The sequence below is a fragment of the Acartia tonsa genome, chromosome 10 (assembly GCF_053477335.1).
Source record: "Acartia tonsa isolate MP-2025a chromosome 10, ASM5347733v1, whole genome shotgun sequence".
Classification (NCBI taxonomy): Eukaryota; Metazoa; Arthropoda; class Copepoda; order Calanoida; family Acartiidae; genus Acartia; species Acartia tonsa.
The window spans coordinates 23,657,861-23,671,201 of NC_137269.1; the positions used below are offsets into that span (position 1 = coordinate 23,657,861).

Sequence of the window (13,341 nt, forward strand, 5' to 3'; positions counted from 1 at the left end):
CGAAAGTTAAAAAATATATCCATTTTTATAGGCACTATGAAGTGCTTCGAAAAATAGTCTAAAATGGCTCTAGCCGTTTGTTGGGCCGTTGGCCCACAGGTGCTTGCGGATCATTCAGAAAAAGTGGGCAGCTTGTTACTAACAGCTTTAACGGCGGCTATAGATTTGCGATTTGCATAAGCCGCTGCTGTAGGAAAAAAGGGAGGTTTATGTTTCTTTTACTTAAATTTTTTTCGCTTCAATAATGTTTAAAATATTTGCGTGGATTAATATAAAATAGATTAAGAGGATTACATAATTTATGAATTAGATAATATCTGAGATTAGGATATGGTAAGAAATTTACTTGGTTTTATAGAATAAAAATAATGACTGAACAAGGACGAAAATTGTCCCTGGCGTAGAGATGTAATCACCTTAATATAACAAAGGCTTCATTTTTATAAATACTTAGGTATACCTGATTACCTCAGAAGTTAGTTGATAACAACGTAGGAGCCAGACCTATATAGTTGGTTCCGAGACACCAAATTCCCTGCAAAACTAATCCTTTGATTGCACATCTTTGCCTGGAAGTTTTAACTGTGCACGATAATTAGTTGCGACTGTTTTATTCTTACTTTAACAGTTAATGTCACGCATCCGACCTAGCTAGGAGTAGTAGATACAACTTTTGAGATGAGGATCGACACATTCGGGCCGAGATTCGAACCGATCATCAACCCGAAGAAGAGTGTTCTTTCTTTTTTTGGCATATTCTAAAATATATTTTTGTGTAGGTAAACTGACTCCTCTAGTGCTGGCGACCCAACCCAAGTTATTGTCTCTGAATCTGACAAACAATATCATCTCCGAGATTCAATCTGGAGCCTTTGCTAATATGACCAGGTATAATCCTTATAATAAATTAACAGGATGTTTGTTTGTCTGTCTGATTGAACTGAAGGATCTCACTAACCGCTGAACTTATATGGTTCACCTTTACAGTGAAGCTTCTGTTAGGTCCTCGTATGGTTTTAGGCTATTTATTTTTTATAAATAAGTCTAGTTTTGGCTATTTTTCTGCACTTCAAAGGTCGTGAAAATGGGGGGGGTCGGAGATTTGAACGCCGATGAAACAAAATATCACTTTTGCTGTGTTTCATTTGAAATTTTTTTCTTCAAAATCTAACCCTCTAGCTTTGTCAGAAGCTAAGATATTGGGAAGGGTGGCATTAATCGTCCTCTACTCCTACTAGTTTTAAAGTATATGCACTCCTAGAATGGAGCTCAGAATGGATATATTATTACTTTGATCTTATACAAGCTTTTCATGTTCTCTAAAAAAGCGAAACATGCAGCGAGATTACTCGTGAATAAATGATGAGCTATCGCTCCATCATTTATTCCCTCGGGCAAAAAATATTCATTCCTAAACAAAAAACTGGATAGGAATACCCCATTCCCTCCCCCCCCCCCCTACTGGATTATGGATGAACGAACTGACCAATAAAGGAGTTACATATTAGCAAGCTTAATTGACAACAATTTTTCCCCTGTCATAATATCCACATATATTCTACATCCATTGAGTTATGTAATATTTTGTAAGGGAAGCAAATATTGGTTTTTTCCAGGCTTATCTTCAAATTTATATTTGTTCCGCTTTTCCCCTAATATATAATTAGTTCTTAAATATAATTTTCTTTTTTTCAACCTACTCTTGCAAAAATGTATTTGTATTAAAAAAAATGTTGTTTAGGGTTAAGATTAATTATACATGACATAAAAATAGCTTAATTCAGCAATTCGTTCTGCTTAACCTATTTTAATGTTATTAAAAATATACTTGATATTTTTACTAAAGTGTAGCTTCTTTTTAATTAATTCAGTATGTACGTTCCTCCGCCAAGATAAATGTTCAAATGACTGTAACATTTTTGTTTGTAAAAAAAAATAATAAAATGAATATCTAACTAAAAAAATCTACCAAATTATACTTTTCTCATTAAAAAAAAGTTATTAAATTATTAATTCTCTGTGACTCATGTACAAGGTTTTTATTGTTAAAAAAATTTATTATTTGTGGAATTCAATGTTTGAAGATAATATCCTATCCCTGGTTCTTTAGAATTGTTTTCATTAATATGACCTAACATAATTGTCTTATCCCTGTATTCCTAGTATTATTTGCATTGTCTTTTCCTTTTATCCCTGGGACGAAGCCCAATCTGTCCCACTTTTGAGCAAGACGATTCCCTTTTCTCCCATCTCTTTTTAAGATATTTCCCCCCCCCTTCCCTTTTCTTTTCCCTTTATATGACGTCATATAGGAATCGTCTTGCTCAAAAGTGGGACAGTTTGGGCTTCGTCATCCCTGGTATTTCTTGCATTGTCCCATCTCCGAATTCCTCTACTGTTTACAGTGTCCTATCCCCGTTTTGTTTACAGTGCACTTAACTTGATAGAGTCTGGGGACTGTACAGCAAAAAACAGCTGTAGCTCATTTTGTTTTTAAAATTCATGGGTTCGATTCCAAAACCAGATAATGTTGATAATTCGCACTTCTTCAATGTCAGGTGCATGGCAAATAAATCTAAAAAAATAGTCTGTACAAGATGAATTAGGATCAAAAGATTAAAGACTTAAATTAATTATTGGAAGTTATAATGATATTTAAAGCTCTAACAAGGATGACAACATCCATAAAAGCGAAGCTCTGAAACGGTAGGACAAACGGACATTAACACTTGTGTAATGTCAGAACTGAATAATCAGAATGCGAATGTATAAGAGTCAAAGCAAAATTGTAAGTAAATTTGTTGAAAAACTGCTTGATACAGGATAATGATTATGGACATACTTACATTTTTAGGACTTGATTATAGAGTTGCTTCGCTTATAATATTGTACTTTGTTGTCCCAGGAATCAGTATACCAAAAATCAGACCAATCGGATAATTAGGTCACATACAAATTTGTTGTTAAAAATGTAAAAAAATCAACATGTTTAAAATGGACGTACGGACATTCTGGTAATGATTATAGAGTTGCTACGCTTTCTAACTCGTACCTAACTATTACAGGAATCACCATGCAAAATTTGAAATCGATAGGACAATTCTAACATGCCTAAATTAACGAAAAAAACTATTTAAAAAAGTAAAAAAATCAACATGTTTAAAATGGACGTACGGACATTTTGGTAATGATTATAGAGTTGCTACGCTTTCTAAATCGTACCTAACTACTAAAGGAATCACCATGCAAAATTTGAAATCGATAGGAAAATTCTAACATGTCTAAATTAACGAAAAAAGCTATCCGTTACGGACGTACGGACGTTCGGACGTACGGACGTACGGACGTACGGACGGACCGACCCTAATTATAGAAAAGCTTCGCTTTTAAAAAGGGTTGAGTAAACCTAAATGTTACTGCCGAGCCTTGACATGAAAACATCAATATATTTGAATAGCTGAATTTTTTTTTTGTAAAGTATACCCAGTCAGAAAGCACATAATACCCAGCATGTTCTGGGAGAACACAAAATAGAAAGTTAAATGAGTAATTTTATAACATGTCAACTATTGGAACCATCCTTCTAACCTACTGTGGACCATACAATCCACACAAGCCATCTCCCTCATGATCACTCCTCTCAATTTTTAAATATCTTGCAATTTTGCGTTTTATTTAAACTATCCTGTCTTGAAAAGTTTAATAAGATTTTTTCTCGTATTCATTTGAATCCGGTGGATAGGAACCGGTTCTCATGAATACGAAAAAACTATGTCTAGCATCGTATTATATCCAGCTTTCTACGAATATAGAAATGTACAATCATAAGATTAAAACTAGTTTTTTTAGCCGGTGACTTCGTCACCTCGGGGCTAAAAAACTAGTTTTAATCTCATAATTGTACATTCTATATCCGCGGAAAGCCGTTTATAATACGATGCGAGAAATAACTATTCCGCCTTACTGTAAAGCCATTGTATTACAGACAATTTTACACGAATTTTTTTTAAGAATCATAAAATTATTACCAGTTTCTTAGCCTGTTCTTCGGCCCCTTAGGTATAACAAAACTGGTTTTAATATTTTTTCATTTTTATATCCGCGGAAAGCTATCCATAATAAATACTCAAATGTCAACAATAAGGGAAGAAGGGTGTCTTTGGTGGCCCATTGGTAATTTTATGAACAATTCCCAACAATTTTATCAATATCCACTGAGAATAACAGAGAATAAGATAGCTCCATGAAGAGGATTTAATTAAAAAGTAAACATCCTATCATTTTTATCTGTTAAAATGAAACCTACAGTTATGTAAACAACACTCGATACTATTATCATTTTTCTACCATGTGGCATTTATTTTTGAAGTATTAATACATAGTTGCTTTTAGGAGAGAGAGGGATGTGTCATTAAAATTGGATAAAATTACCCCCAAGATATTTTTAAAGCTTCCATGAAAAGTATAACCCATTCGTACGAGTAATATCCATGATCTTTAGCTTCTTCAGACAAGAAAACCTTTACATAATAGGATTAAAATATTTGTATACTATGCATAAAACTAAACCCAGAACCACTTCATTATGCAATCTACATTTTCCTGGATATTTTGTCTACGGTAGTCCATAAGTGTACAGCTTTACAGTACATTGTTTCTATTTGTTAAAGCAACACGTATGATAAAAGAAAAGGATTCTGTTTAAAGTAAAATGCTTATATGTTAATCAAAATCTATATTTTTGTATTTTTTACCGATCCACTTCATTATGCAAATCAAAAGAAAATCAATGGGAAAACGTTTGTTTTGCCCTTTTCTCCACTTTTAAAAATCAATTCTGATAAAATAACAATTTTTAAGGGATTTATGCATTAATTATAATGAAAAACAGTGTAAGGTAGATTTTAATGATTTTTCTAAATAAAAAATAATTGAAAAAAAGAAATTCTATCATTATCACTTTAGAGGACAGCTACCGACCCCCAGTCTTATGGATGATTCTAAATACATGTTAAAAATAAAAATTAGCCTGAAAAGTATACAAAAATGTTTTTTGATGTGTTAAAAAAAATCCATTTTAAAATCTTGATTTTGAGGATGATGGCCTTTAAGATGCTCTTACTGGTGGTGATGGTGAGCTAAATGTTATCAAAGTGCATGCCCATGATGAAAACTTATATATTGAACTATGGTCCATTTTTTGTATTCATAGCAGCCTCCAGCCAAGCAATATTAAAAAAGAAAAAAATTGCAATTTTAATTACTAAAATTCATAAAGTAAATAATGTAGTTTTTAGATAATGGTTGTATTTCATGTCGAGAGGCTCCACTGGAGGCTGCTATAATTACAAAAAATGGTACATAGGTTAATAGACAAGTTGTTGTAATGGTCATGTACTTAGACAACATTTAGCTCACCTTCACCACCAGTAAGAGCATCTTAAAGGCCATCATCCTCAAAATCAAGATTTTAAAATAGATTTTTTTAACACATTAAAAACATTTTTGTATTCTTTTCAGGGTAATTTTTATCTTTAACATGTATTTAGCTTCATCCATAAGACTGGGGGTCAGCAGCTGTCCTCTAAAGTGTTAGGGATAGAATTCCTTTTTTACAATTATTTTTTTTTATTTAGAAAAATCATTAAAATCTACCTTAAACTGTTTTTCATTATAATTAATGCATAAATCCCTTAAAAATTGTTATTTTATCAGAATAATTTTTTAAAAGTGGAGAAAAGGGCAAAACAAACGTTTTCCCATTGATTTTCTTTTGATTTGCATAATGAAGTGGATCGGTAAAAAATAAAAAATTTAGATTTTGATTGAAATAAAAGCATTTTACTTTAAACAGAATCTTTTTCTTTTATCATACGTGTTGCTTTAACAAATAGAAACAATGTACTGTAAAGCTGTACACTTATGGACTACCGTAGACAAAATATCCAGGAAAATTTAGATTACATAATGAAGTGGTTCTGGGTTTACATCTTTTATTTGAATCTAAATTTAAAACTAAAAACATATGTTTTTATCATTTGACATATCCCTCTATTTCTGATGATGTCAACCCCAGTACTCTTTCTCTCTCTCTATCTATCTATCCCTCTCTATCTATCTCTATCTCTTTTCCTTTCTGTAATTTTTTTCTATTTCTGTGTCTCACTAGGATTGGTTCTAAAACAATTAACCCTAACCTCTACTGAAAAAATATAGAACATACATTTGATTTAAATGGTGACTCCTTTATTACAATTTAACTATATTTACCATAATTCTGTAATGAATATAATAATAGTTCCCAAGATCTTAACGGACACACATATTGCCTCTTTAGTATACAAAAAATACAAATTTCCTAGTATACATACTTTTTTAAAATCTTTCAAAACTCTCAATACAAATTTTAATATATTTTAGATTGGTTCGACTGATTCTGACACAAAACAAGATTACCCGTTTGGAAGCTGGCAGTTTGAAAGGTAATTAGTAGTTTTATGGTATAAATTAGCAGACAACCAACTCATTGATTGCACGACCTTAGTCTGAAAAGTCTTTACTGTGCATGGTAATGAGTTAAGCCACGGCATTTTCCCTACTTTAACTATTAATGTCGTGCATCTGACATAGCAGCATTAGGAAACTAACGGCTTTAGTTATGACGCTGAGACTCGAACAAATCACCTTCCCGACGACGAGCGGATGCGCAACTTTATGAGCCACGGTCGAGGGTTACATATCATCATTTGTCCTTAGTTTATTTTTTTTTTTAATTTGCCATATGTTAATTATTCACCTAAAAAAACTTCAATAAAATTAATAAAACCACATAAAAATATTTAACATTGGACGCAGCGGTTTCTAACTTTTATTTATTCCTAATTAACTTTTTAATTACAGTTTTCCAATTCAATGCTAAAAAAAAATAATCCCATACACTAAAATTAAAACCATAAAATGGAATGAAAGGTTTCATGGAAATTAAACAATGATTTATGATTAATTAAAACAAAATAGCTTTTGGTGAATCAGTTAAATGAAATATTTATTAGCAGCTGAGCAACTACCATTTTGGTGCAGTAGGATGGACAATGGCCGATAACTTGATGTAAATCCCCAATGGAGATACACATAATTACGGGTACATGGCGTTCCTGCAACTGGCAGAATTACAGCTGGATGTATTTTTGTCAAAATGTAAAAACCTCTGCCAAAAATACAGTCATACTTAAAGTAACCGCCATAAATACATCTAACACAGGCATTTATACATCCAAAATTGTCAATTTTACATCTATTTCTTGCCAATTTTACATCTAAACTTTTTTATATGTCATAAATACATCCTATACATTTTAATATACATCCATTATAGAAAAATTGCTGCTCAAATTGATTTCACATTGCCTCACAGGACCACTGAAATTTTAAAAGTCAATGAAAGGACAATGAAAGAATTTTAAATTTGATATTAAAGTGTATAAAGTTTTAATCACTACATCGAAATTTATTTATCTTTTCATGTACTAATTGCTGGAAAAAAATTTAACATTTTAAAAGTCGGGGATAAGATAATGGAAGAAAATTTAAATATAATATTGAAGTGCATAAAGTTGCAGACAAGGGTTAATAATTAGGGAAAAGACAATGAAAGAAAAGGGTTAATGATCAGGGATAAAACAATGATTTAAAATTTAAATTTAATAAAAATAAGTGTGGGGATATTATTTATCTTTTATTGGCTTATCACTTTAATGAAATTGTTTCTTCTTCAGACATTATAACAAACTAAATAAAACCAGGGAGTAAGGGAGGGAACAATGGATCGAATATTCAATTTTTAGGAGTCTCAGACTTTGGGTACTGGCTTAAAGGGAATGTGCAAGAATTTAGCAGCTTCTGACTGAGTTTGGGTACTAGTGCAAGAAATGCCGCTGCTCACTGTGTAGTTTTATATTTTGCAGATGAATATATTTGGCTGGTTTTAAAAAAATTTCTCCAAAAAATATCATTTCATAGATAAAAACTTTATTGTGATATTTATGTAATAACCATTCTAAGAACCCATAAATTTATAGTGGCATATAAACCTTAGGAATTTGGGTTGAACGAGTTTCATATAGATTTTTCTAGTAATTGATTACAGAATGGTTACGTCAGTCTGATCAATTAATCTATTATTCAAATGAATGCTTTTTTTCTTGAAACTTGTTTTCTTAATTTATAGTTTTCTAAATTTATCAACACCCCCTTTAGAATATGCTTAAAATTTTCCGGATAAATCTGGATTTCATAGCCTTTCAAGGAAACTCTTAAATTGAATTAATTGCCCATTGTCCCCTCCCTTACTCCCTGAAATAAAACTATCATAATTCTAAGTATATATACATTTACAATTTCACCACCAATAGAGTTTAATTTAGAGTAAAATATTGTACAAATTGTTGTTGTGTGGTAATGATTTAGGTCGTGAAATGGGTAAACAGGGAAAAAGAAATAAATTATAGAATAAAGATTTTAAACATTTAGCCATAATCTAATATATTAATTATGTATGTTCTTGTAGTATAAATATCTACTATACAGTTTACTATTGTTTATTATTGATAAAAATGTACAAGATGTATTTTTGACATATAAAAAAATTTAGATGTGAAATTGGCAAGAAATAGATGTATAATTGACAATTTTGGATGTTTAAATGCCTGTGTTAGATGTATAATTGTCAGGGTACTTACGATAAATGGCAAATTACTGTCGAATTTACATCCAGACAAACAATTTTGACAAAAATACATCCACTGTATTTCTGCCAGTTGCAGGAACGGCAACGTCCCATAATTACCCCTTCTGTAGATTAGTTATGGAAATGTTTGGACACTCAACTTAATGAATCAACCAATCAAAATTAGATAAGTCTCCTCAAACTTTTTAAGCCAAAGAATAAGAAAACGTAATGATAACACTTTGGGGACTAGTGAAATAAACAGCTCAATGTCCCCTTCCTCCATGGACGTAGTGACAAACTACACTTTGTTTTATATTAGCTACGCTACTAAAAATATAAGTTAAATATAATTTGTTTATATAAACAAGATTATGATTTATCTATCTTTGATCAATTACTGCTCATCTTCAGGGTGGGAGGGGACATTGTGCTGTTTATTACACAAGTCCCCAAAGTTTTTAAATAAGGTTTTCTTATTAGCTGGCCTAACAACATTTGATTGGTGGGTTCATTAAGATTATTGTACAAACGTTTTAAGCACTAATTGTAACCTACAGAAGGGATAATTTTGTGTACAATCATTGGGGATGTACCTTTTGTCGTATCCCTTTAGTTCCCTGGCTTATCTTCCTTTATTACTTCCTAGTATCTATTTTTGAATAAAGCCAAAACACATCATATTTGTTTAAATTTTCAGGCATCAAAAAAAAGTAAACTAAAGTAAATTCCATCATGTTAACTATTTTTCATTGCCTTTAAGATACTGAATATTGAATATGATTAGTATTTCTACAAGTTTATATTTTTCGCCCATGGCCTTTAAAGGTTTCCTTTTTTATATTCATCTAAAAAATAAAACTTAAGAAAAGATTAAAAACGATTTTTTTTCACTGGAAAATTTAAAAAAAAATAGGCTTAAACCTGCCGTGGACGTATACAAAGATTTATGTAAACTGTAATATAAAGACTTCCTGTAGTTTTCGAGATCTTAAATACAACATACATCTATCTACTTTAGAAAAGAATATGCAGTTCGTTTATCCCTGTTTATTCTTCTCACAATTAAAAAGTGATAAGGATTAGTTTCTGGGAGCAATTTTGGGTAACCCAAAATACAAGCATAATCTACTCAAGAATCATAGATAAGACCAGCAATCTTAAGAGATGAGACAATAGCCGATAAATTGATCCACAACCCCAATGAAGATACACAAAATTACACCTTCAATTAGTGGTTGAAATGTTTGGACACTCAACGTAATGAATCAACTAATAAAAATTCAATAATAATCCCAAAATTTGTTAAGCCAACGAAAAGAAAACGTTATTTTAAGATTTTGGGGACTAGTGTAATAAACAGTCAAATATTTCCTCCCTCCCTGTTAATCTACTCAATAATCATGAATAGAACAATGACCGAGGATATAAACTTCCCCTAAATTCTTATATGTGAAATTCTGCCATTTGTAGATTATGAATATTATTGTCTTTTCCCCTCCTGTGCTAGGAAGGTATGATTTTAGTATGAGGGACAAAGGAATTGAGGGGTGTTAAAAAAGCTGCGCTTCACGCCCCTCCCTGTTAAAATCATATGCACGTGCCTGCTTAAAAGTGCAAATGCATACCTCTAGAAGAACAAAAAATCAGGATTACCATAAATGTAAAATTTCTGGTATAACACTTTAGTGTAATATTTTGGAGTTCCTAGTTCTGTTTATCAAAAACTACATACATACAGGGAGTAAGGGAGGGGACAATGGGCAATTAATTCAATTTAGGAGTATTTGCTGAAAGACCTTGAAATATAGATTAATCCAGAAAATATGGAGGAAATTGTAAAGGGAAAGTTCCAAGAAAAAAGTATTCATTTGGAAATTATTTTACCAGAACATCAGACTGATGTAACCATTCTGTAATTAATAACCATAAAAATCTCCCTAAAACCCATTCAACCCATAGCCCCATAACCCAAAATTTAATTTGATTCTTAGATTGTTTAGTAAACAAATAGCACAATAAAGTTTTTATCTATGAAATGATATTTTCTGAAGAGAAAAAAAAAATTTAAAACCAGCCACATCATAACAAATTAAGTTTATTGATACTTGTCTGCAATATTCAAAACTAACAAACGAGTTAGCGGCATTTTGTGCGCTAGTACCCAAAGTCAGTCAGAAACTGCTAAATTGCACATTCCCTTACTCCCTGACATACATAACAATATGTTTATCAAAAACAAATAAAAATTTCCATGATAGAGTTGCTCAATTTATTTGATACTTTGCCTAGCCTCGGATACATGGCAATAAAAAATAGTTTAAATTGTATATCGCACTGTTTTCTCTATTGATAACAATAACTGCATATTAACATAAATTCAACTATTATTTCCGGCTAATTACAATTTCATAACCATCTCGTACATTACCCAAAACTGGTGGCTTATTGCCCTAATTCTACGGGGCGCCCCATTACTCCTCATTTACCTAGCCATACCTAAATCAATCAACTAACAAATGAAAAACAAATCAAATTAATAATTTCAATAAACTTTGCTTTTCAGTGTTGGGCATTTTGTAAAAACACTGTAATAACACTTACAGTTTTGTTATAAGGTTATAATGCATTATATCAAATGCCAGGGATCTAAAGGGATAAGACAATGGCCGATAAATTGAAGTACGTCCCAAGTGATTATACACCAAATTGCCTAACAATTGTTAGTTGAATTTTATTGACGCTTAACTTGATGAACCAACCAATCAGAATTCAATAAAAGTTACTCAAAGTTGTTATACCAACGAATAAGAAAACGTTATTATAAAACTTTGGGGAATAGTGTAATACACAGCCCTCCTTGATAAAAGGTTAGGTGAAGCTTATGCTTTAAATTTTTTTTCAATATATAAAAACGAGCATTTTTATATATTTTTTAATATCTGTTTTTCTGTAGTTTATAAAATTATTAAAGGTAAAAAAATGTGTCCTATTACAGTCAATTAGATTTACTAGAATTGAATTGATTCTCTTTTTTCAAAGATTATTTAATTTTTGAAATTCATTTGTATTTGAAAATGACAATTTTAACAAAATGATTATAAAGCAATTAAATTGATAATTGATAAATATTTTCCCAAAATATTTACTATATATCCAGTCAAAACTTGAACGATGGTAGTTTCCATTTAAAGGACAAATGTACCCCCCCCCCCCCCCGCCAACCTATTTTCAATATGAAGGGATTTATTAAAAATATTGCTCAGTCAAAATTACGTGTAGTTGTTATATCAACATAATCTTGGAGTTAAAAACATGTTAGTTATGACCACTTTAATTGAATGGCATATAGACGACATACATATAGTCAACGCATGTGATTTGAAAATTTTATGTGGATATTATGTCAGCTATTACCACTTCGAAGCATTTCGTCAGAATGTAATAAGCTTTGATAGGGTTACTTAACAAATACGCTCCTAAAAGAAGCATTGAAAAAAATAGTGGACAACCTTGAAAAAAAGAGGAGGGGTCAGGTTTGCTCGACTGACAATTGTTGGGATAATTCCCTGACGTGCAGTGACTGATATTGACAATACATACACATTATTAAATACCATTAAATTTCATTTTCAAATCAATTAAATGTGTTTAAGGACAAATCACAAATGTATAGCCGGCGGCGGTATCATACTTTAAAATAAACAAGAACAATTATGATCATATGCAGCGCAGATTACGATTAGTAGTTGAAATATTTAGACACCAAACTTAATGAACCAACTAATCAAAATATAAAATAAATCGCCACAGTTGTTAAGGCAACAAATAAGAAAACGGTATTATAAGAGGAATAGTGTAGTAAACAGCCCAATGTCCCCTCCCACCATGAGATAAATTTCTCTAGACAGAAGTAATTTGGCAGGAATTGTCAACAATTCACTAAATATGACTTTGTTCGATGTTGTTTAATTCTGATAAAATTTTATAAATAGACATATTTTAATTCTAGAGTAGCTACACTGTTGATAATTTGTTATTGAAAAATTTAAATACATCAAACAAAATTGTATTGAAAATAAACCATTTAATTTGGCCAAATAATAATTTTTATTTGCATGATAAAAAAACGAATCACAAATGCTATTCAATGTTTTTTTCTCAGGGTCTTTTGGTGTATTGACAGTAGGAAAGTTGTTTAAAACACACATAATTTATATTTTACTCTACAATATTAAAAGAGTAAAGCTACTCTTTCATTTTTGATTAAAAATGTTAAATTTAGAATATAATATCTTATAACAAAGTTAACAGTTTCATTACAGATAATGAACAATTTTTATAAGCCCTATAAATTTTTAGATTTTTTACAAGAAATATTTACTTTGAAATATTAGAAAAATTTTACTTTCTTCATTTTTTTTATTCAAAACTACATTTAAGGGCGTTGGTGTTAAATCTTACCCCTTGGCCCACACGGGGCTCAGCCAGTATTACGTATGTTTGATAATTACATAAATGTTGGAAATTGAAAAATCTGTTTTTAAATGACTTGCGAAATATATCACTTTATACTCACAAAATTATGGTGATCACAACAGTTTCGTTTCCTCCTC

General features: G+C 31.0%; 1 protein-coding gene across 1 annotated transcript in view; it reads left to right on the forward strand.

The window, feature by feature from the left end:
* Positions 1-13,341, forward strand: part of LOC145329668 (uncharacterized) — a 131,264-nt gene that overhangs the window by 96,934 nt on the left and 20,989 nt on the right. Inside the window, exons 6-7 of the mRNA XM_080174016.1 lie at positions 780-888; positions 6,421-6,482. Coding sequence (XP_080030142.1) covers positions 780-888; positions 6,421-6,482 — 171 coding nt within the window. The remainder of the gene's footprint in view (positions 1-779; positions 889-6,420; positions 6,483-13,341) is intronic.